At 43.0% G+C, this 24950-nt stretch overlaps 1 protein-coding gene across 1 annotated transcript in view; it reads right to left on the bottom strand.

The window, feature by feature from the left end:
• Positions 1-1482: 1482 nt before the first annotated feature.
• Positions 1483-24950, bottom strand: part of PSMA5 (proteasome subunit alpha 5) — a 33786-nt gene continuing 10318 nt past the window's right edge. The window contains exons 3-9 of the mRNA XM_030221628.1: positions 21466-21592; positions 20350-20417; positions 17087-17194; positions 15923-15981; positions 15462-15564; positions 8430-8516; positions 1483-1735 (exon numbers count right to left, since the gene is read on the bottom strand). Of these exons, the coding sequence (XP_030077488.1) occupies positions 1658-1735; positions 8430-8516; positions 15462-15564; positions 15923-15981; positions 17087-17194; positions 20350-20417; positions 21466-21592 (630 nt within the window). The 3' untranslated portion in view covers positions 1483-1657. The remainder of the gene's footprint in view (positions 1736-8429; positions 8517-15461; positions 15565-15922; positions 15982-17086; positions 17195-20349; positions 20418-21465; positions 21593-24950) is intronic.

Here is a 24950-nt window from a genome sequence, read left to right as displayed (position 1 = left end):
AACTTTCAGGAGGATAAATTCTTGGAATGTCGGGTCCATAACTTTTAGTAAGCTGTTATGTGCAAAAAGAAAACCAATTAGACGGAATCTTCTAACAACATAGTAGATGACGGCAGAGAAAGACCTGTACAGTCCATCCAGTCTGCCCAACAAGATAAACTCATATGCACTATTTTGTATGTATACCTGACCTTGATTTGTGTCTGCCCAGCACTAGCCCCGCCTCCCACCACCGGCTCTGCCACCCAATGTCCGCTAAGTTTCTGAGGATCCATTCCTTCTGAACAGGACTCCTTTATGTTTATCCCACGCATTTTTAAAATTCCGTTACCGTTTTCATCTCCACCACCTCCCGCGGGTGGGCATTCCAAGTATCCACCACTCTCTCCGTGAAGAAATACTTCCTGACATTTTTCTTGAGTCTGCCCTCCTTCAATCTCATTTCATGACCTCTAGTTCTACTGCCTTCCCATCTCCGGAAAAGGTTCGTTTGCGGATTAATACCTTTCAAATATTTGAACATCTGTATCATATCACCCGTTTCTCCTTTCCTCCAGGGTATACATGTTCAGGTCAGCAAGTCTCTCCTCGTACGTTTTGTAACGCAAATCCCTTACCATTTTTGTATGGCCTACAGTTAGTTTTAGAGACACATGAAGATAAAACTCTCAATCCTGCTGCAATAAAGCCTATTTTGTTCTAATGCTGCTTGATCTGGGAACACCCCTATACAGCCTTCACATACATTCTTTAGTGTTGCTAATGTTTCCCATCTATATAGCAAGGGAAGCTAGAGGGGTGTGTACTGATCACTAACATCTATCTAGAAATGTATCATTTCCAACATAACTCAGCACCTCCATTTAGCCACCCTGAGGACAGCAGTAGAACCTTCTATAAGGAAACCTGAGTGCTTTGGTTCTGTTACACAATCCAAGCCTAACATTTAGGTTCCCTTATTTGTTAAGTGTTGCAGAGCTGCGCATAACTTAGACGTGTGAGAGCCCCGCCCCCTTTCAAATATGCATGATGTAAATGAAACAGATATTTGCAGAAACAATGGCAAATGTGGCCTAACTGTGCACCTACTGCTAGGATTGCAAACATTTCTGCATGCAGTGGGCACATAAACATTAGAACATCTACCTCCATCTCTCTCACGCTCGGCAGGCTGAACTCTGTATAGCAGGTATCTTCTCTAATCCCCCATCCCCCTCCCTCGGCCATTCAGAAACTGTGGGAAAAAACCCCACAATCGACAGTTTAAGCCATCTGACAAAAGGCAGTGTGCTGTAGTATAGCATCTACTCCGCCAACCATGCACAGCTAAAGTGCGAGTGAAAGGAATTCAAAGCAGACTGGATGGATCGTGCAGGTCTTTTTCTGCCGTCATCTACTATGTTACTATAAGAGCCCAGTGGTACAAACATGTCCAGCATCCATTTCATTATTTTATAACCGAGAATCTCCACTGCAAACTTCTTCAAATGTGTAACAAAAGAGTTTATTTTTAATTTTTTCTTATGTACAGAAACTATGAAAAAAAATTGCCTTACAAGTACCATTTCTCCACCAGACTTAAGAGATCACAGCCTGAAACAAAGCATCTTCTTGACATGGTACAGTGTGTAGAACATCCTGGGGTAGAAGAGGACTCTCAAATATCTTTAATAACCTCCTCCAGCTCCTCCTTGGAAAACATGTGAAATAATTTTCCTGGTTCCACAGTAGCAAGCTGCAAGGAAACCCAAAGAAGTTTAAGAACTGCAGTTTTGTCATTGAAAAATAAGAGTGGAGAGAAAGGAGAAATTAGATCTTAACCTGCTAATTCTCTTTCCTTTAGTTTCTCCAGACCAGTTCAAACAAGCATGTTATGTTCTCTTACCAGCAGATGGAGACTGAGAAAACACTAGGTAACCTGTGTAGCCTCCCACTGGTCAGCACTGCAACAATAAAGCTAGATCAAACCTGAGGGAGTCTTTACGAAGCCCACAAAGAAAACCACAAACTTTACAAACAAGGAAAGAAAATATACTCAGAGGGTATTTTTTTTGTTTTAGTAATGGAAAGCCTAATTACCACCTCTTCACGTTATCGATTCTTCAAAATATGAATGCTGCTACTAATGCACAAACATCTCACGCCAAACTACAAGGTGAACTCTGAATTGGTCTGGAGGAACTAAAAGTAAAGAAAACTAACAGGTAAGACCTAATCTCTACTTCCTCAGCATTCCTCTAGACCAGTTCAGACGAGCAGAAGTATCAAAAGTAGTTACGCAAGGAGGGAGGGACCTCTGATCCCACAGACACAGGAGCTGACTCTGTGGGTGCTGTGGGTGCTTGAGCACCCCCAATATTGAGAACATTTCTTGTATGTGTCCAAGGAAGGGTTATTTGCACTGGGTTTAGCACCCCCAATAATTCTGAAAAGTTGGCTTCTATGCCCATAGACTTCTGGCATCCAAAAGAGGCGTCCTGCCGTGCCTGAACATCCAAGCAATAATGGCATGCAAAAGAACATAAGAATAGCCATACTGGGTCAGATCAATGATCCATCTAGCCCAGTATCCTGCTTCCAACAGTGACCTGGATTGGCAACAAGTATCTGGCAGAAACTCAATTAGTAGCAACATTCCATGTTACCAATCCTGGGACAAGCAGTGGCTTCCCCCATGTCCATCTCAATAACAGACTATGGACTTTTCCTCCAGGAACTTGTCCAAACCTTTTTTTTTTTTAAATCCAGATGTGCGCACTGCTGTTACCATATCCTCTGGCAACAAAGTTCCAGAGCTTAACTATTTGTTTAGTGAAAAAAATATTTCCTCCTATTTGTTTTAAAAGTATTTCCATGTAATTTCATTGAACGTCCCCCAGTCTTTTTTTGAAAGAATGAAAAATCGATTCATTTTTACCTGTTCTACACCACTCAGGATTTTATAGACCTCAATTATATCCCCCTCAGCCGACTCTTCCAAGCTGAACAGCCTTAACTTCTTTAGCCTTTCCGCAAACGGGAAGAGTTCCAGCTCCTTTATCATTTTCGTCACTCATTTTTGAACCTTTTCTAATTCTGCTATATCTTTTTTGATATATGGCAACCAGAACTGAACACAATACTCAAGGTGAGGTCACACCATGGAGCGATAGAGGCATTACAATATTCTCAGTCTTATTTATCATCCCTTTCCTAATAATTCCTAGCATCCTGTTTGCTTTTTTGGCCGCCGCTGCACACTGGGCAAAAGATTTCAGCTTATTGTCTACATTGAGATGTGGCGACCAGAATTGCACACAGTACTTGAGGTGTGGTTGCACCAAGGAGTGATACAAATGCATTATAACATCCTCATTTTTGTTTTCCATTCCTTTCCTAATACCTAACATTCTATTTACTTTCTTAGCCACCGCTGCACACTGAGCAGAGGGTTTCAAAGTATCATCAACAATGACACCTAGATCTTTTTCCTGATCTGTGACTCCTAATGTGGAACCTTGCAACACATAACTAGAGTTTGGGTTCCTCTTTTCCACATGCATCACTTTACACTTGCTCACATTAAACATCATCTGCCATTTAGACACCCAGTCTCATAAGGTCCTCTTGTAATTTTTCACAATGCTCTTGCGATTTCACAACTTTCTACAACTTTGTGTCATCAGCAAATTCAATTACCTCACTAGTTCTTCCCATCTCTAGATCATTTATAAATATGCAAAAAGCCGTGGTCCCAGCACAGACCCCTGGGAACCTCACTAACTACCCTTCTCCATTGAGAATACTGACCTCAGAGAATACTACTCTCTGTTTTCTATCTTTTAACCAGTTTTTAATCCACAATAGGTCATTACCTCAAGAAAGACTCCTGAGGAAATTAGAGAGTCATGGGATAGGAGGTACTTTGTCAAATGCCGTTTGAAAATCCTTATACACAATATCAACTGGCTTACTCCATGTGTTTGTTCACCCCTTCAAAGAAATGTAATAGATTGGTGAGGCAAGATTTCCTTTCACTAAATCCATGTTGGTTTGTCTCATTAATCCATGCTTATGAATATGTTTTGTACTTTTTTTTTCTTTATAATAGTCTCTACCATTTTGCTGGGCATCGACGTCAGGCTCACTTTTTAAAAATTGGCATTACATTGGCCACCCTCCAATCTTCCAGTACCATGCTTGATTTTAAAGATAAATTACATAATACTAACAATAGTTCTGCAAGTTCATTTTTCAGTTCTATCAGTACTCTGGTATGTACACCATCTGGTCCAGGTGATTTGCTACTCTTCAATTTGTCAAATTGCCCCATTACATCTGTCTTCCAGGTTTACAAAGATTTGATTCAGTTTCTCTGACTCGTCAGCATCAATACCATTTTTTGCACTGTATCTCTCTCACATCGTCCTTAGTGAAGACCTGAAGCAAAGAAATCATTTAATCTCTCTGCAATGGCCTCATCTTCCCTGACTGCCCCTTTTAACCCCTGTCATCTAGAAGTCCAACCAATTCTTTTGCAGGCTTCTTGCTTCTAATATACCTAAAAAAGTTTTTACTATGTGTTTTTGCCTCCAATGCAATCTTCTTTTCAAAGTCTCTCTTTGCTTCCTCATCAACGCTTTGCATTTGACTTGCCATTCCTTATGCTGTTTCCTATTATTTTCAGTCGGGTCCTTCTTCCATATTCTGAAGGATTTTCTTTTAACTCTAATAGCTTCCTTCACATAACTTTTTAACCATACCAGCTGTCATTTGGACCTTCTTTCCTTCTTTTTTAATACATGGGTCACCAAGAGATCCAACAAATGAACCTCTGTCCAAGCAAACAGCAGTCTGGTCTCCTGTGCCACTTCAGAACTTTGTAACCCCTTGGCAATTCACATACACCACAGTTGTGACCTTACTGGACAGAATCAGAATGGACCAGAAGCGGACTACAATCAGGAAGTCCTGCAGTGCTAACCGCACCACCCTGGTCTCTAGCCAGTTGATTGATCAATTCGTCTCCAACTGTGACCACTGGCACTAAGCCACCTGGCCCAGACAATGAGCACCACAACCGGTCAGGCTTGCATCCGTGGTGACCAGAATCCATGCCAGAGACCCTCGAGGCATCTCCTGAAGCAGATGGTCCTGGCTAGCCACCTGGCCAAATTCTCTCACGCCTCACCCGTTGAGGAAAGACGCATCTGAAAGTCCTGAGACTGAGGATACCAATAGGAAAAGAGGGAACATATGAGCTCTCGCCCACGGAACCATCTCTATGGCTGCTGCCATGTAACCCAACACCTGAAGGAAATTCCATGCTTGAGGTTGGCACAGAAACAACAGACAGCGAATCTGCTCCCGCAACTTCAAGGACCTGGCCTCTTTGAAGGCGTGCAACTGACCGGTATCAAAACCAATACTTGAGAACCTGTGAGGGAACCAGCTTGCTTTTGGCATGGTGGGCCACCCAACCGAGCTCCTCCAGCAACTGAATGACCTGGGCTGTAGCTTGGGAACTTCCCTTGAGCCAATTTCGCACAACTAATCGTCCAGGTAAGGATGAACCAGAATGCCCTTCCTGCGCAGGGCTAAGGCCACGATTACCATTACCTTTGAAAAGGTCCTTGGTGCCGTCGCCAGACCAAAGGGCAGAGTGCAAAACTGCCTACAATGGTGAAATGCAGAAACCGTTGATCAGCCAGTCAGATAGGAATGGGCACATGCGCCTCGTAGAGATGATTCATGGAGGTCAGGAACTCGCCCCACCGCACCACTACTATCACCGAAAGGAGATTTTCCATGCAGAACCTGCACTGCCCCATTGACCCCCTTGAGATCCAGAATGGGACGAAACATGCCTTCCTTCTTGTGAACAATAAAGTAGATGAAGTACCTGCCGGTGCCTCTCTCTACCCAAGGGACAGGAACCACAACACAAACAACAGCCTCTGTGGCGTCTGCCAGACTGCCCTCACCTTCCAACAGAAGCGGTAAGGAGACCCCAGGAAACAGTCCTGCAGAGGCCAGGCAAAATCCAGAGTGTACCCCTCTCTGATAACCTCCTGGACCCACCTCAGGTAAAACTATTGTAAATGTCCTCCGACAGCAACTGTGGGAAGGGCTCCTACACCTTCATTGTGAGCTGAGGGATTGGGAGCAATGTGTCTCCTGTCACGTCCCCCTCTACAACCACCCGCAAAAGGGCTGACCCCTCTGGAAGAACCTAGAATGCTAGGAAGCTCTGGCTCTGCCCAGACGTTACCAACAAGCTTCTCAAAACCTACCCCGCGGCTGACGCAGAGCTCAAATTTGCAGCTGAAGTGGACCCAGAAAGCCCTGCCGAATATTTCTCCACACAAAACCTATATGCGCCTCCAGTAACTTCAATGCTGCACACATGGCAATGGCACGGTTTGTCCAGCTGAGCCACGCTGCAGCAGGCGGAATGGTGGACAAGAACACCCCCACACACACCTTTGACAACTCGGAGGAGCAGCAGCACTCGGGCCAACTAACAACTCCGGTCCAACTTCAGCAGGACCCTGCACGGGAAGAGGCCAAAGCATTGAACTTTGTAATTTTTTATTTTTTTTGCCAACTACTAATGCGGCACTCAAAGGTCCCCAACCAGAAGTTGAAAAGGGGAACTGAGTCATGGACGAACTCCTCCGGACCAATTGGGTGGGGTTGGGGGGGCTCGCACCCGCAAGACTGGAACCCCGGAACCATCACCAGCACTAGTGCTCCTATTCACTTGCTCAGTACCCACCTCAAGTAATTTTATTATCCCTTATTTGTCCAGTTTGTCTGTCTTGATTAGCTTCTGTCATGCAGGAAGTGTCTCCTACATGTTTAGTGTACATAAGTACATAAGTAATGCCACACTGGGAAAAGACCAAGGGTCCATCGAGCCCAGCATCCTGTCCACGACAGCGGCCAATCCAGGCCAAGGGCACCTGGCGAGCTTCCCAAACGCACAAACATTCTATACATGTTATTCCTGAAATTGTGGATTTTTCCCAAGTCCATTTAGTAGTGGTTTATGGACTTGTTCTTTAGGAAACAGTCTAACCCCTTTTTCAACTCTGCTAAGCTAACCGCCTTCACCACGTTCTCCGGCAACGAATTCCAGACATTATGCATTGGGTGAAGAAACACTTTCTCAGATTTGTTTTAAATTTACTACACTGTAGTTTCATCGCATGCCCCCTAGTCCTAGTATTTTTGGAAAGCGTGAACAGACGCTTCACATCCACCTGTTCCACTCCACTCATTATTTTATATACCTCTATCATGTCTCCCCTCAGCCGTCTCTTCTCCAAGCTGTATAGCCCTAGCCTCCTTAGTCTTTCTTCATAGGGAAGTCGTCCCATCCCTGCTATCATTTTAGTTGCCCTTCGCTGCACCTTTTCCAATTCTACTATATCTTTCTTGAGATGCGGCGACCAGAATTGAACACAATACTCAAGGTGCGGTCGCACCATGGAGCGATACAACGGCATTATAACATTATAATGTAAAGCGTTAAACATGTAAGAGACACTAGTAGCCCTATAGAAATGTGGTAGTAGTAGTTATACCAAACAGAAACCCCAATGTTTTGTGGTCATAACTCCCGGGAAGACTCAAGACCACAGCCCCCCAAATCTAGCAGGAGACCATTCACACATGCAGGTTACACAGACACCTACCATCTGCTGAGACTGAGAAAATTCTGGCCTGGGGAAGCTACACAGGTTACTTAGAAGCTCACTTTGGAGGCTAGCGTTTCCTCACCCTCCATCTGCTAGTAGAGTGCATAACCCACTTGCCTGAACTGGTCTGGAGTAATGCTGAGGAAGGATGTGTTTACAGAAGAGGCAATCAAAGAACAGAGCCTACAAAGAGAAAGATACACAGAAAAACAGCACAGAAAGTGTCTTGCTCCTTAAGCAGCATTTGCAGAATGAGGGGGAGACACGGTGGCAGATATGACAGCTGCATCTTCTATGATGACTGATCTGCTGCCTCAGGGGATCTTTTCCTCCCTCAACCAGCCAGTAACATGCTTGCCAATACCCAAAATAGTTTCCCTCTGACAAAAATAGCTTGTAGTGGAATCTGTGCAGATTTTCAGGGGAAGAGAATTATGAGTATTTAATATCAGCCTGTTTCTTCTGAGCAGGGACCATGAGTGCGACGGTGTCCTGACTCTTGGGGTGGGGGGGGGGGGGGGAACGGAAGAGATTTAAAAAAAAAAAAAAAAAAAGGGCATTGCAGTAGGCCAGTCCTATATCCACTAACACTCCTTGCTTTGTACGTACTGCATAGTCAGAGCCCAGGTCCACAGACACAAAAAGCAAGAACTCTCAGACATTACCTCCAACGTGCTCCAGAATCCTCAGACAGAAGGGAAAAGAGCAAGAACAGGAAATGGGGTGGGGTGGGAGCAGCCACAGTACCTCAATGTTGGTTGCATTAAGCTTCTCTTCCATCACTTGCTTCAAGATGGTAAGTGAGGACTTGATGGCTTCCTTTAGTGTCATTGACTACAATATAAATAGCAAAAAGGAAAAGTATAATTACAAGCCAATATGCTGTCTCTTGTTCCCTTGAACTATGCACCTATTTCTGCAGGTCAGATCTGTAGATACATGCGTATATTTGAAAATTCTAATTTTCCCTCACCTACCCTATCCTCCTCCCCCCCCCCCCCCCCACCTGAGGACAATTTTACCCACAGATCTATATGGTTTACTCCTTAGTTATAACACCAAAAAGGCACCAGGAGCCTTCAGAAATGGGACACGGTTCTTTATTAATAATTGTCAATGTTTCAAAATTGACCCAGCACGGGCCGTGTTTCAGCACACAGCACCTGCCTCAGGGGTCTCGTACGTCAGAAGACTAATGCTTCGTTTGCGGTTCAAAGAGCAAAAAAAAAACAAAAAACAACTAGATACGAAGGGACTTGACTTTCCTGACATTTCACGTATAATTTTCTTTGAACCGCATAGATAGTTATCCTACTCTGTGTGCTGAAACACGGCCCGTGTTGGGTCAATTTTGAAACATTGACAATTATTAATAAAGAACCGAGTCCCATTTCTGAAGGCTCCTAGTGCCTTTTGGTGTTTTGGACTTTATTTTGTACTTTGTACCCTCTCTGCACTGTGTTCTGGTTACTCCTTAGTTAACCCACCAACCTTTCTGAAACTAACCTCTCAGTAACTAACTCACAGCAAATGCAGGAATGCTTACACAGGCTTTGAGGATCTGCATAGGGCATCACTGCTTCAGGGATACCCCACCCCGTGCAGCAGTCCAGGAGAGACCCCACTACAACTCTGAAGAGCAGGCAGCTTCAGGGACACCACCCCCCTGCAACAGTCCAGGAAGCTTTAAATAAATGCTGTCACACTGTTTGCAGAAGCACCTGGTGCTAAGCGCCTAAGCGTACCAATTTTTGCTACTGCATGCTCATATACTATTAAATCTAGCGATCTCTAATGAAAACCATTGTTGGAGAGTCAATAAATGCACCAAGTACTAGAGCTCAGTTCTCTGTCCTACAGCATTCTGTCTCAGTTCCCCCATTTATTTGAATTTAGAGCACTCCTTTTCACCTCTCAACCCTCCCAGCTCTCATCTTCCCCAATCTACTTCATTTCTTCCAATGTCACCTTAAGAACCTGAGGAATGAGGAGCCCAGGACTATGATGGGGCAGTGAAAGAGGAAGCTCTGTGCCCTAGCTGATTTAGATTTTTGCTCACACCTTTTTTCAGTAGTAGCTCACACTCCCGTTCTCTATTCTGTTCTATTCTATTGGGGTCTTGTATACCACCCTTTCCGATTAGGATTCATGGCGGTTTACAGTGGAGAAAGAGACTCTACATATCGAGAGAAGTGACAACGCGAGTAGTGGGCAATGGAGGACGAGGATGGCTGCCAGCTGAGTGGTCGGGGGATGCTGACATGATGCAAGATTATTTGTCAAACAGATGGGTTTTAAGGCCCTTCTGAAGGTGAAGTATAAGGTTAAACGTACTCCTCTCCCCCCCCCCCCCCCTCTGCCAGCAGCTGATGTTTGGTGAAGCATACAGAAGCTATTATACTAAGCAGGCTGGTGCTTCTCCTGAGGCTCACTAGCTCTCTCTGCTAGCCATGAGAGGTGGAAGAAACAGCAGCAGAGGGTGAAGTGCTGCTCCAGGTCTGCCACCTGCTTATAATCACTTAGTCTTAAAAACAAGCTGCAGTATGGGGAACAGGAGGAGAGGAAGATGGAAACACCCTCCTGCAGTGACATCTATAAGCAGCTGCTAGGGCTGCTCTATATATCAATTATACAGGTGCCGGACTGCTGCAATGAGTCTGAGATAACTTTTTCTAAGAGATAAAATGAAAAGACCTCAGTGGCTCAACTAACAAAATCAAGAATCTTTACCTTGAGATCAAGTAACTTGTAATTAAGCAATTATGTTCTTGAGCGATATCTTCACAGGTCTAAAAAACCTCCTCCGTATTCATTTTATTTTAATAGCTTTTCTATGTTCACCTATGTTAACTTTTTGTCCTTACATTACACTGGGGGCTTAAATCCCATTAATACCTCTTCATTTCTAAGTGGTTTACAAGTATCCTAAGGGACATAAAGATCAGAACATTCCTCTTGAGAATTACAATGCTTATTTTGGTGACAAGCAGAAATCTAATTAAAGCACATATTTCTTGAATAAGAAAGTTTTCGTCTTCTTTCGAAATGCGAGGTATGGTTGTGAGGGAGAGAACGTTCTGGCAATGTTTTTACATTACTTTTATCTTGACTGCGATTAAAATATACAGCAAAAGGCTTTGCTAGAAAATAGCGACTTATCTGGCTAACTGGTCATGCTCAGACTGCTGCCATTTTGCTATGTCTTCCTCAGGAGCAAAAAGGGAGGGGGGAACTTCCACAGTAATCGGAAGAACAGAAGAAACGGGTGGGAAAAAAAAACAGCCAATGAGATTCCAGGATGCTAATCACATAAAAGTTATGAAGAAAGTTCAGAAGTCCAATGCTTCTAAAAATATAAACCTTTATTCTCCAAAACTGTACATAACAAGTGGGCAAATCCTGATCCAATGTTAAGATGCGTAAGCAAATCCTGACCCAACATGATCCGTGTTTCAGCAGTAAAAGCATTCCGCAGGGGTCTATGCTGAATAATAATAAGATAAAGGATAAAAATGTGTAAAATATAAAAAGTATAAATATGAAATGAAACAAAATACACAAGAGTAATGAAAAAGAAAAATAAGAAACGCCATAGATGACAAGAGAGAAAAGAAAAAAAACTAAAAAAGAGGAGCCTAAAGCAGAAAAAAAAAGTCAGCGTTGGTGAAAATAGTAAATTTGAAAAAGAACGATAAGAATTGTGCTGTGAAATAATTTGAAGCATACTTGTCCTTACCACATGAAAAATATGGAGAAAAGAATAGTAAAGGTAAAATTCAGTCACTAACTCTGAGGCAAAAAAAAAAGGGCAGTGCATTAGACGTGCATAAATGTGATGAAACCTAAAAACTACAGCTAAAGACCCTTATAATGCTCCTTATTGAAGTGAGTACGTAACTTTATAGGCATAGTGAAAGGAACAAAAAAAAAAAAAAAGGGAATACGAAAGAAACAGGGCTAACTCCTTAAAGTGCAGCTTCCTACAGTGCTCATGAGACAATGGACATGAAAACTGTGCAAAGATGCCATCTTAAAAAAGTGCTAATATCCATGTGAATTCGTGCATTACAAACGTGTGAAGAAACTGCTAAGAAGATCACATATTTGTGCATCATACTGAATAGGAGACCTTGTATTGAAACTGCACCTGGGAAAAAGGTAAACTAAAAACCATTGCACAAAATGAAAAAGAAATAAGAAGGGAAGTGCCAAAGGGGTAACTGTAAAGAATAGTGGTACTCATACACAAGAGTGAATCTGTATCAACTAAGAAGGTATGTGGAATGTTTACAAATCCACGTAATAAACCTATTATACATATCAGTCTTACAAAACCGGAAAGATATGTGAAATGAAATTAGATCTTGGATACCAAGAGAATGTGGTCAGTCCAGGTCACAAGTATCTGGCAGAATCCCAAATAGTAGCAACATTCCAGCAAACCCAGGGCAAGCAGTGGCTTCCTCATGTCTGTCTCAATAGCAGACTATGGATTTTTCCTTCAGGAACTTGTCCAAATCATTTTTAAACCCAGATACACTAACTTTTGTTACCACATCCTCTGGCAATGAGTTTCAGAGCTTAACTATTCTTTGACTGAAAAAATATTTCCTCCTGTTTGAGGATAATCCCTAGATAAATCATGCTTTGTTTTTACTACAAAAGTACGCTCTGCCAGAAAGGACAAACCATTGTAAAAACTGAGCCCCTTAAACCAATCGACTGCAATCGATCCACCGAGTCAAACACTGACAATAAATCAAGTGACAATGTCATTATTACATCACCTCCATCCAACATCTTATGCATATCACCAAGTAAGAAGGTCAAAATTATCTTGGTACTGAACCCTGACTTAAAGCCCGTCAGGGGTGTAACATTTGAGGATTCTACAAAATTAGTAAATTGATCAAATACTACCCTTTCTAAAACTTTTGCCAAAAAAACACAGATTCGAGACAGGCCTACAACTGGATACCACTAACTGATCTGTTCTACCTGCTTTCAAAATAGGGTTTACAACCACTCACCTTCCAGTGGATTGGGGATAAATCCCTGCTCAAGACTAATCATCAAAAGAATTAACAGTATCAAACCATGTTTAGAAATAATAATTCAAATCTAAACATACAATATGTTTTATTTAAAATTTATTTTATGCAATTACTGACATACAAGTATATACAAGACAGATTATTTATCCAACTATGATCAAATCGGAACATATTTTATGGTGCTACTTGGGAACACAGTGCAGTTTAACTCATCCTTATCCAGTTGTTTCCTTCAATCCCTTCCAATCATATGAAAGTAACAGATTATCCAACCATCTTAAAACATTGCCACTTTATAATTTGGGGAGTTGAAGCTGACAGTTTAATGACCTTTTCAGGTCATGTTAAACAGTCCAGAAATCTTTTTATACTATGCAAAAGTTAAGAGCAATACGCACTTTTTTTTGGTTTTGCAGAATTTACATTGTTGGTTCAAGTGCTAATTTTAAGCAGTGGATTATTATAATATTGTATCTGTGGGTTGTTTTAAAACCATTCAATTGTTGCAAAATACTGCAGCGCAATTGATATTTTCGGTTTCTAGGTTTGAGTTAGCTGTTCCACTTTTGGAGAAATTACTTAAGTACATAAGTATTGCCATACTGGGAAAGACCAAAGGTCCATTAAGCCCAGCATCCTGTTTCCAACAGTGGCCAATCAAGGTCACAAATACCCGGCAAGATCCCTAAAATGTACAAAACATTTTATACTGCTTATCCCAGAAATAGTGGATTTTCCCCAAATCCATTTAATAATGGTCTATGGACTTTTCCTTTAGGAAGCCGTCCAAACTTTTTTAAACGCCACTAAGTTAACTGCCTTTACCACATTCTCTGGCAACGAATTCCAGAGTTTAATTACACGTTAAGTGAACAAAGTTTTTCTCAGATTCGTTTTAAATTTACTACATTGTAGCTTCATCGCATGCCCCCTAGTCCTAGTATTTTGGAAAGCGTAAACAGACGCTTCACATCTACCCGTTCCACTCCACTCATTATTTTATAGTCCTCTATCATGTCTCCCCTCAGCCGCATTTTCTCCAAGCTGAAGAGCCCTAGTCGCTTTAGCCTTTCCTCATAGGGAAGTCGTCCCATCCCCTTTATCATTTTCGTCGCCCTTCTCTGCACTTTCTAATTCCACTATATCTTTTTGAGATGCGGCGACCAGAATTGAACACAATATTCGAGGTGCGGCCGCACCATGGAGCGATACAAAGGCATTATAACATCCTCATTTTTGTTTTCCATTCCTTTCCTAATAATACCTAACATTCGATTTGCTTTCTTAGCTGCAGCAGCACACTGAGCAGAAGGTTTCAACGTATCATCAATGACGACACCTAGATCCCTTACATTGGCTTCCAGTTGAGGCCAGGGCTCTACTTCTGTTCATAAGATACTAAATGGCCTAGCAGGTTTTATCTTGTTGATATGGCTCGTGTGCTTCATTTTCAGTCTCCATATGATATGCACAATTTGATGTTATTGCATTTTCCATCTATTATTTATTTATTGCATTTGTAGCCCACATTTTCCCACCTATTTGCAGGCTCAATGTGGCTTACAATTTCCGTCATGACTTATACCATGTCAGAGTGCAGATACAATTGGTAATATATATAGAAACATGGATGCTATAATGAACAATCAGGTAAAAACGGGGAGAATATGCAATTGGTATCACATATTGAACATGAATTACATGATAAAGACATCTTAAATATAAGTCTGTATTTAATTCTTCTCTATATTATCAAGCCACTGCACTGTGCAACTTATCATTGGAAATTTGTATTATTTCTAACCACTTGGCATTTTGTAAAAATTTAAAAACTTGGTGATTTGGAAAACATTATTTGGCCATTTGATGAGATTGTTCTTTGGTTCATATTATGTATTTTCCTCGACGTTTGTGGTCCACTTTTCTTTTTTTTATGTAATCCGCATTGAACTGTTCAGGTATTTGCGGACTATAAGCAAAGTATAGCACAGTATAACCCACCTTATTTACGCCACTCCAAATGGAATTACCAAAACTGAGGAGACTGTACTATCTCCCTGTACATTCAAAGTAAGACTGGCAATACCCGACATCTTTACTTAAACTGTCAAACCTTCTATTCTCCCCTGTCCTCTCCCCCTATTCATTTTACCAATTATTTTTTTCCCAATTAATGTGCAAAGCTGAAATTTGGCCCAATCCTTAATTAAGGGAATATTCCCTGCCTCACTAACCACCTTAACCACCAACGTTCTTCTCAGCATCAAACCGTCAAAGAGATTCAATTTAGTATGGCTTTTACATAGTAGATGACGGCAGAAAAAGACCTGCATGGTCCATCCAGTCTGCCCAACAAGATAAACTCATATGTGCTACTTTTTGTGTATACCTTACCTTGATTTGTATCTGTCGTTTTCAGGGCACAGACCAGATAAGTCTGCCCAGCACTGTCCCCACCTCCCACCACCGGTTCTGGCACAGACCGTATATGTCTGCCCAGCACTATCCCCGCCTCCCAACCACCAGCCCCGCCTCCCACCACCGGCTCTGCCACCTAATCTCAGCTAAGCTTCTGAGGATCCATTCCCTCGGAACAGGATTCCTTTATGTTTATCCCACGTTACCGTTTTCCTCTTCACCACCTCCCGCGAGAGACCATTCCAAGCATCCACCACTCTCTCCGTGAAAAAATACTTCCTGACATTTTTCTTGAGTCTGCCCTTACCTTGTGATAAACTTCTTGCAACGAGCTCTGAGCCCCCTCAGAGGCAGAACCAATAGCTCGGGCATCACACTGCACGAAGGTGCCTGAAGGGTCCATGTGGAAGCTGTTAAATACCAAACAGAGTTAGTTATCCCCTTTCAGGATAAGATTACAGGAATGAAGCATGGCCACGCAGCAAGAAGATCCAGGGCCACCAGGAAGGTGGCTGAGACAGGCTGTCACCTGGGGTTCCAGTAAACCTCCAAGCCTGACTCTAGACTTTACATTACTAGTTTCAAAACAGTCCTTCCAATGACTGGCCCTGGCTGAACATCACAGTTTTTCACATGAGCCCTAGATGCTTCCCTTCCTTTTAAAGTTTTTGCTTTTACTCACAAGGAGATCCAGCTTATGTTCCAACCTGCCCACTGAAAACATACCAAAAAGTTAAATGAAACCAAGAGAAAGAAGAAATTACTTACAGCTGGGGCCCTTTCTCATCTGTTCCTCCAAACAGCAATGCTACACCAAAAGGTCGACTCTGTAAGAAAAGCAAAAGAAAGCAGAACTAAGAGACAACCTCCTGCACCAGTTCCAATTGGGTCAGAATGCTGCAGCAATACTGATAGAAGGTTGTAAGTGACGTGACCACATCACACCGTTTCTACAAAAACTTCATTGGCTACCAATAAAATACAGGACTAAATGTAAAACTATGATCTTCACGGAAGTCTCACGAGGCCACCGCCTGAAGTCTCAGCAACTATTCTGAAGCAGCGGAAGTGAGCGGATTAGCAGAAGTGGTCAGGAAAGCATGGGGATCTTTCCTGCACTGAAAAGGCCACTAAACCACCAGGGTGTATTGAGGTATGTTCAGGGGGAGGGGGGGAACCAGAAGGCTCACCTACACTTCTGTGGGAACACCACAGGACCTGGGTCCATCCTCGCAGACCTGGAGGGAGATCCCTGCGGTAACCACGGGATTCTACTACTACTAATTATTTCTATAGTGCTATTAGACACATGCAGCGCTGTACACGTTATATGCAGGTACTTTGTCCCTAGAGAGCTCACAATCTAAGTTTTTCTTCCTGGGGCAATGGAGAATTAAGTGACTTGCCCAAGGTCTCAAGGAGCTGCAGTGGGAATCGAACCCAGGTCACCAGGATCAAAGCCTGCTGCACTAGCTATTAGGCTCCTCCTCCTGCTAACCCCGTTTCAGTGCAGGTGTCTAATTCAAACACAACTTTCTTTAAAATTCGTTCCTTTACTTTCTAGCTCCCATTACTATACCTTATCTGTCTACACGGTCCACCTCTGCTTAAAGCCTATGCTATTAAAATGTTTTATTCCTCTTTTATTGACATTGTAAGTAGCATTCTATGCCATACTACGTACTGTTTGAATATTTTTACTGCTGCAATTACCTATTGTCTATGTTCAACTTATACTTGCTATACACCACCTTGATGAATTTCTTCAAAAAGATGATAAATAAATCCACATAAAGACAGAAAAAGTGCTGCAACTCCAAATCTCATCTTTCTCCTCAAGCAGCCCTCCCAAAATCCTTTTCCTTGACTCCACCTTCTCTTTATCTCCCAAGTGAAACTCCTAGTCTGTTCTCCAAATTGACAGATACTCACCATGGCTCCAGGATCAGCATCCTCCTCCCCAAACTGCAGGGCCAAGTTAGAGACAGCTTGAGTCACGCTCTCCACCGTCATCGTCTCATTATATGTGAACCAGTGATTCTGGAAAAGTATCAACACACATTCGCTTTCAGAAGACACAGAAACGGGGGTTCTCTGCAGCCACAATGAATAGCGACACTGTCCAACCTGTGTGAACAGCTCTTCCCCAGTTCAGGCAAGCCTTTTTTGGCCTCTCTCAGCATGTAGAGTATTCCCACACTAGAGAGGATTCTCCACCCCCCCCCCCCACCCCCAATCAGTCCTTATCATAGCAAGACCACCCTTTCTTTCTTTCTCGTTTTTGTTTGATTTAGTGGGGGTGGGAAAGTTTAGCTGCATTCCCCTGCTGTCTACATAAAATCTCCTTTACAGGTAAGAAACTCCATCTTCTCTGCAGACAAGCAGGGGTCAGGCACACTGAATGGTGATTTCAAAGCTGAGAATTACCTCATAGCCCTAGGGGACCTGGGAAAAAGACATGGACAACTGAAGAGTCATTTTGGTCTTAGGTGAAGAGGTTGCAAAGCACTACATGTCCAAAAACTGTTATCCGTTTGTCCATACAGTACTGTTTGGTAAACATGTGGATCGAAATCCAAGTTGGAGCCTTACAGATATCCACTACAGTGGTCATGCGGAGATTTATGACTTTTTGTTCTGTAGCTCTAAGGTGATGAGATGGGTAATAGGTAAGTTGATGTAATGGGTAATGCATTTGTGGTATCACCAAAGTGGTTTACATATTATACACAGGTACTTTCTCTGTCCCTAGTGGACTCACAATCTAAGCAGTTTGTACCTGGAGCAATGGGGGGGGGGGGGGGGGGGCTTAAAAGTGAATTGAACAGGGTCACGAGCACAAGTGGTTCTCAGCTCACTGTGCTAACCATTAGCTTAGAATATTGGTATAGCAGCTTTTTGGTAACAGAAGGTTACACAGAGACCCAAGTGGATTGAGTACATTTTGTCATCTGGATTGTAGGTAACAAAGTGCTGTGAAGCCTTATATAAGTCTTGTCATATGGAGGTAGTAAAGTAGCGCTGTTCTACAATTGAGAGCTGTTTTTCTTCTGGGGAAGGAATTTCAGATGCGTACATAGGATCACTTTATGGGGAAAGAACGGAGTATAAGGGGCACAGTGAAGTCATGCTTGGTTAATTCTTCTGGCTGAGGTAATTCCACTAAGAATTTGAAAGATGTTTCTGCTAAGGGTTCAAACAATGCATCCACTAGACCAGCAAACACCACAGTTAAGGCCCATGGTCAAAGTGGAGCTTTTAAGCCTCTCATAAATCATGAGACAAGTGGAAGCACGGAAAGCAATTTTTGATTGGACCATGGTACACAGAAATTGCAAATAAAACTATGTCAGTGAGGCTACAGTTAAGGCCTGAGTTAGAAAGGTAAAAGGAGACACGTCAACACTTGCAGAAGAGAGCAGGTGAAGGGGTCACTGGTGCACAGCACGCCATTGTGCAAATCTGGGCCACTTGTGCCAGATTTTTTTGGCCTTTGATGGTTTTTTTTTTTTTTTTACATTTGTACCCCGGATTCGTGCTGGCGAGAGTGTGGAGACCAAGGTGCTTTTCCCAACTTGCCCACTACATGCAGAGATTAGAATGATAAGGAAATCTTTCATCTGTGCCTATTAGCTGATGGGATATCGTGAGACGTGGAACTTCAGGACAGAGACCTGACAGGCCACCTTATTCATGCTGCTGGCTTTACCATAGCTAACTACTGGAAGACATCCCTGTCTTTGGTGTGCAGGTCCTCCCAGATAGCAGAGCGTCTCATACCTTCTGGAAGGAGAGTGATCAAATATGGGGAGGGTACTGGAGGTTCCGGGAAAACGGGTTATCCCTTCATTTTGTTTGGGTTGTTTTTTTTAATCTTTTATGGATGGGGGAGTGGGGGGGTTATGGAATTCAGTTAGTGGCAATATCTTATGTTGTTTTTTTAAGATGATATATCCATTTCTGTGCCACATGTGCTTTATATTTTTCTGTGTTTAACCTGTCCTGTTAAAGTTACAAACAACAACAACAAAAAAGGGCCAAGCTGCAGCACCTTTGATATGTTTGAGAGAAATTAAAGAATATGAACGACCTTCCGGATGTTCCTCTGGATTTGAGGGACTTTTCCCACATTCTCATAGGCACAATTATACATGGGGATATAGAAAGAGTAAACATCATCCAAATCGTGACTGCTCAGCTCGTCTTGCGGCAAGGAGTCCCAGCAGCAGTACGGGAGGGGGGTGGGGAATATGAGGGGAGATTTGGCAAAATGTTCTGTTTATCACAGTATTCTTTTGAGGGACACATTTTTGAACCAATAACAAACTGTGAGCGACTTCCTGGCTACTAGGTGAAACTGGTGCTAGTTGTAATGTGTGTGTGTGGGGGGGGGGGGGGGGGGGGGGGGGCGGGGATCAGATGGCTGACTGCTATGCTCAGTCTATATGTCTTTTTATGCTTTTTACTTTGACTGGCCACATTTTCAGGAAGTCTGCACCACAATGTTTGTCCCCCATTCTGCCGGGGGCTGGGTAGTGTGAGGGGAAGCGCTGCATGTGAGAGATTTTGCCACAGCAGATAGAGGCTGATTGCTCTATCCCACAAGACCCAACAGAAACTAGCAATGGTGAAATAAAACTTACTGTTAACTCATTACCTCAGAGGGAAGTGTGCTAGTTATTGTTCTTTCTCACCGGGGGGGTTGGCCTTGCAGTCCAGAGCCCAGTTCTGCTGATGGTTCTGGGGCTCTGTCTCGATAGCAAGAGTTAAGATTTTGGGCAGCCTGTAGTCCTTGTTGGTACCGGTGCTGGGTCCCAGGGGTCACTGCTTTGGATGCTAAGATTCACCTGGTTTTGATGCTCTTTGTTGTTTCCTGACATTTTGAAGAAGCATCGGTGAGAATTTAAAATTTATTTTCCCTGCAGAGAGAAGAACTGCTTCTTATCAGAAGGAGGCAGCGAGTAGGGGTACCTGAGCACATTCAGGCAGGCCAAAAAGACGTTTCCCACTCAGGATCATCTGGAGGACTTCACCATTCAGTATTCCTGTATTTCTTCTGCTTATCTGCTGAGAACAAGCGTTCTCCTACCATGCAAACCATCTCTGTAACAGTGTTACCCTATTCAAGTATTCCCATGTGGAGGCAACTGCGTACTGCCAACATTAGCTGAACTTGAAAGATGAAGAATCTCTACCTGTGTTTCAACTCTTGCTTTGTCGATTAAGGTTTTTGCATCAGCAATTAATCCACTCATGGCACAACCTGGAACAAAAAAGCATCAGTAATGCTACATTCATGAGAACATAAGTGTTGCCGTACTAGGACAGATTGAAGTTCCAATAAGCCCAGTATCTTGTTTTCAATAGTGGCCAATCCAGGTCACAGTAAAACAGATTTTATGCTGCTTATTCTAGAAGCAAGCAGTGGATTCACATCACAAACTTAAAGGTAATCCCAGATCAGCCCCCCTCTTATTACTGCCTTAAGCCAAGCATGAGAAAGAGGGCACTGTGGTTCCATCTATCAATTTTGCACAGCTCTGGGGCCGCTCTGCCAAATAACAGCGTGAAAGAGGAAGACGAGGGATTTTGGATTTAGCTTATGGCAAGTACAGTAGGCATACAACCTATGTTTGTATGTGAAAAGAATAAAAGGAGGACAAAGGGAGACTCAGAAAGGTAACAGTGAAAGCTCACAATGTTAATATAGAAAATAAATCATTCATTCTCTAAATCAAACCGATGAACCAAATGTGGCTCTTACACTAAGATTGTTTGTTTTTAGCTCGACACTGTTTTATTGTTAAATGGAAACGTCAAATACATATAATCCATTATTTCAATTTTCCATAGTTCCCAGCAAACCTCAGGGATAAGTGAAAAAGAAATAAAATAATTACCAAGCCAGAAAATCCACATTTACATTTTTGCAGGCGTGACCATTTAAGAAGAGATTGCAATGATGTTTACTGCACAGAGACATCCAGCAAAAACGTGAGGGTGTGAGGAAGACAATGGATGCATTGACTGAAGGTCAACTGGCCAGCTCCAATTCACACCACTTCCAAGGCATCCACCTCCAGCAGTGACCTGTGCTTTCCCACCTTCCTGCCATGTCCTTCTGCAGGAGGGCTTCAGACAAAATAGCAGCTGGCTGGTTATCAAGCCTCCACATTTCCAAAGCTCCAGATCTAAATTTGGGAACATACATTCAATCTGAGATCAAACAGGACTGCAGTGTTCCAGCAACAACCCAGACTTCCTCCATCTGTGAGCCAAGGGCAGAGAAGGTAAGCGAGGCTGACCCTTACCTATGTGAGAATCTATTTCTACGATCTTCTCAATGCTACTGGGCTCCATGAGCGGGGAGGTGATCCTCTTCTCCACTGCCAAACATACTCCTTCTGAAGTTTGAATGCCGATTGCCGTAGAACCGAGCTATAAATAAAATACAACACCTAAAGGAACAGCCCAGAGACCAAAAGCATCACACAATCAGGAGCCAGCGAGGGGACATGGAAAGCAACAAATGCGTCATTACTTAATGCTGATAACCAACCTTAGAAACAGATGCAGTATAACAACGAGTGACATACTTCTTGACAGTCAGGGAGTTTTTTTTCCTTAACCCCTGACCTCCCCCCGCCCCCCCCCCCCAAACAAAAAAAAGAAAACAAAAATTCAACTTTTTTTTTTTTATTTGACAGGAGGACAGGGGTTGTGTTTATTTGGCTAGTTTTCATTTAGCCTATTTTGGGGGTATTGATTGGTTTTCTTCCTAAATGTTTTAAGATGTCTGTTCTGATATCAGAGTTCCATGCCGCAACCCCTCCAAATTGCTAATTGATAGCAGTCTAACTCACTCCTCCAAAGGTAATATACTGTAACAACAGTGTGAAACCCTGCACAATGTCTATGGGACAAAAACTGATGGATTTACAAGCATTCACCTTTTGTGGTGAAAAAGAGCAGACATGCAAGAATCCCAAGATAGCAGTAGGTGAATCTGCGGGAAAAGCATGCTAGAGCTGAGCAAAAGTAATGCGGTGATGGGTTTACCGCTACAGAAGCAACTCACCTGAGAAGACACTTCCCCACTGCTTTATTTATATTTTATAAGCAAACCAGGCAAAATGTTCCAACATAACACAGTATAACAAATAACTAAACGCATGGTAAACCATCATTTTTTTTCTTTAACATAGTACATGACGTCAGATAAAGACCTGAATGGTCCATCCAGTCTACCCAACGGTCACATTCATTATCAATTTATGATTAAACCAACATTCCAGAATTTCGTGCAATCCGCGGTACTTACCCGTGCTGATTATTGCAACAGTATTTTCTTAGGCTGCAAAGCCTATAGCCTAAAAAAACTTCAGACCGCCCAAAATACAGCAACAAGACTCATCTTTGGCAGATCACGTTTTGAGAGTGCAACTCCTCTCCGTGCAAGACTGCACTGGCTCCCAATCAAAGAATGTATCAATTTCAAAGCCCAGACTTTAATCCACAAGATAATACATGGAGAATCTCCAAACTATATGATAAATCTGGTCGACCTTCCAGCAAGAAACATGTCTGCATCCTCACAAAAGTACCTCAACCTGCACTACCCCAGCTGTAAAGGTCTCAAGTACAAAACTTATTATGGATCCAATTTCTCCTTCCTGGGCAGCCGTCTATGGAACGCTCTCCCTAGACCTATCCGAGCAATCCATGACCACCTACCATTTCAAAAAGCACTAAAAACCCATCTATTCAAACAAGCCTACCCAAAAGACCCAGATTAATCTCTTGAACCCATCTACCTTACATATACTGAAGAGAAAACGACATTGACCCAGACTCTATCCCACCTTACCTTCCTCTCTCTATCACCTGTCTCTACCTACCTATCCATCCTATTATACTTAATTTCCTACTTTACATAACAAAATTCTGTGTTACCTATTACTATGTAAGCCGCATTGAGCCTACTTTTAGTGGGAAAGTGCGGGATACAATTATAATAAATAAATAAATAAATATAAAGTACTTGATCATTGTCTTTCTTTGACATTTCTAGGCCACAGACCGTAGAAGTCCACCCTGCACTGTTCTTATGTCGAAGCCCTCTCCAGCCCATCCTAAACTGGATTACCATATACGAGACACAGACCATACAAGTCTGCCCAACACTGGCCTTGGTTCGTCACAGCCGGAGTCACCATCTAAGTGCCATTTCACAAAACACACATGTGGCCATTTAAGTTTTGTTTTTTATACCATCCATTTTCTAAATAGAGATCTTCTGTGTTCATCCCAGGCCTTTTTGAATTCCATCATCGCTTCTGTCTCTACCACCTCCCTCGGGAGGCTTTCCAGGCATCAACCACCCTCATCCTGAAATTTCCTGACATTACTCCTAAGTCTACCACTCCAGAACCTCAGTTCATGTTCTCTAGTTTTACCATTTCCCCTTCTCTGGAAAAGATCTGTTTGGATATTAATATATTTCAAGGGCTGCATGTTAGCCACGATTAATACATTAATTGCAATTTAAAAAATTAATCATGATTAATGATTAACCGCCCTCCCTCTCTCACTTCCCTGTCAGCACATCTGGTCCAGCATCTCTTCCTCCCATCCCGGGCTGCTGGCAGCTCTCACCTCCCCCCCCAGGTTTACCTTGTTATTTGCAGTAAATCTTCGCTCTGCAGTGGCACCATATTGAAACGCTGCTCCAATCTCCACCTGGTCTTTCCCTTTGACCCATCTCGTCCCCCTTGTGACACAACTTCCTATTTTCAGAAGGAGGTGCCGGATCAGAAGGAAAGGCCAAGTGCAGGTTCAGGCAGCTTTTCAGTATGCTGCAGGGCACAGACATACTGCAAATAAGGTAAGGTCTTTCCAATACTCCAGTGCCAAGAATTGGAATGTTTTGCCGAAATACTTAACTACAACTGGATCATCACCAACTGTTCAAGAGGCTGCTGAAAACTCACCTATTTGGATTGGCCTACTCCCCCTACACTCTTACCGATTAATAGTCCCACTTACTAATCCCTGGTACTGTTATGCCCCCTTCCTTGCCTATTTGTCTCTTACCATATCTCTTACTGTATTGTTATTTTACTTAATCTTATGTGAGCCACATTGTGCCTGCATGCGTGGGAAAATGTGGGGTAGAAATGTACTATAAATAAATAAATAAATAAATGGGGGGGGGGGGGAGGAGAGGAAAGCCACAGCCAGGAAAGATAGAAGGCAGGCAGGCTTGCATGTGAGCGAGGGAGGAATTGAGAGAGAATGGGTGAAGGCACAGGGGGACACAAGAGAGAGAGAGGTGAAGGCACAGGGGGCATGTGAGAGAGAGAAAGAATGGGTGAAGGCACAGGAGAGAGAGAGAGGGTGAAGTCACAGAGGGGGCAGATGACAAAGAGAATGGGTGAAGTCACAGGGGGGCAAAGAGAGAGAAAGAGAGAATGGGTGAAGGCATGGGGGGGCATATGAGATAGAGAATGGGTGAAGACCTCCTCAAAAGCTGCAGTACCTGTTCAATGGCTGGTGGGGTAGATGAAGCCCCACCAGCCGAAGAAATCCGCTGCCTGAGCCACCCTCTTCCTCTCTGTACTGCCTCAGGAGCGAGGAAGTCAGCGGGGTGCCTCCAGCCACCAACACTTGCACTCCTTAAGTATGCTCAGTTCATCAGTGGCTGGAGGCACCCGTTGACTTCCTCGCTTCTGAGGCAGCACTTGGAGAAGGGGAAGCTTTGGCAGTGGATTTCTTCAACTGGCTTTGGCATCCCCAT

This window comes from Microcaecilia unicolor, chromosome 12 (genome assembly GCF_901765095.1).
Source record: "Microcaecilia unicolor chromosome 12, aMicUni1.1, whole genome shotgun sequence".
In the NCBI taxonomy this organism is placed as follows: Eukaryota; Metazoa; Chordata; class Amphibia; order Gymnophiona; family Siphonopidae; genus Microcaecilia; species Microcaecilia unicolor.
Note: the sequence above shows the minus strand (reverse complement) of the source record. Positions and strands in the feature narration are given on the sequence as shown.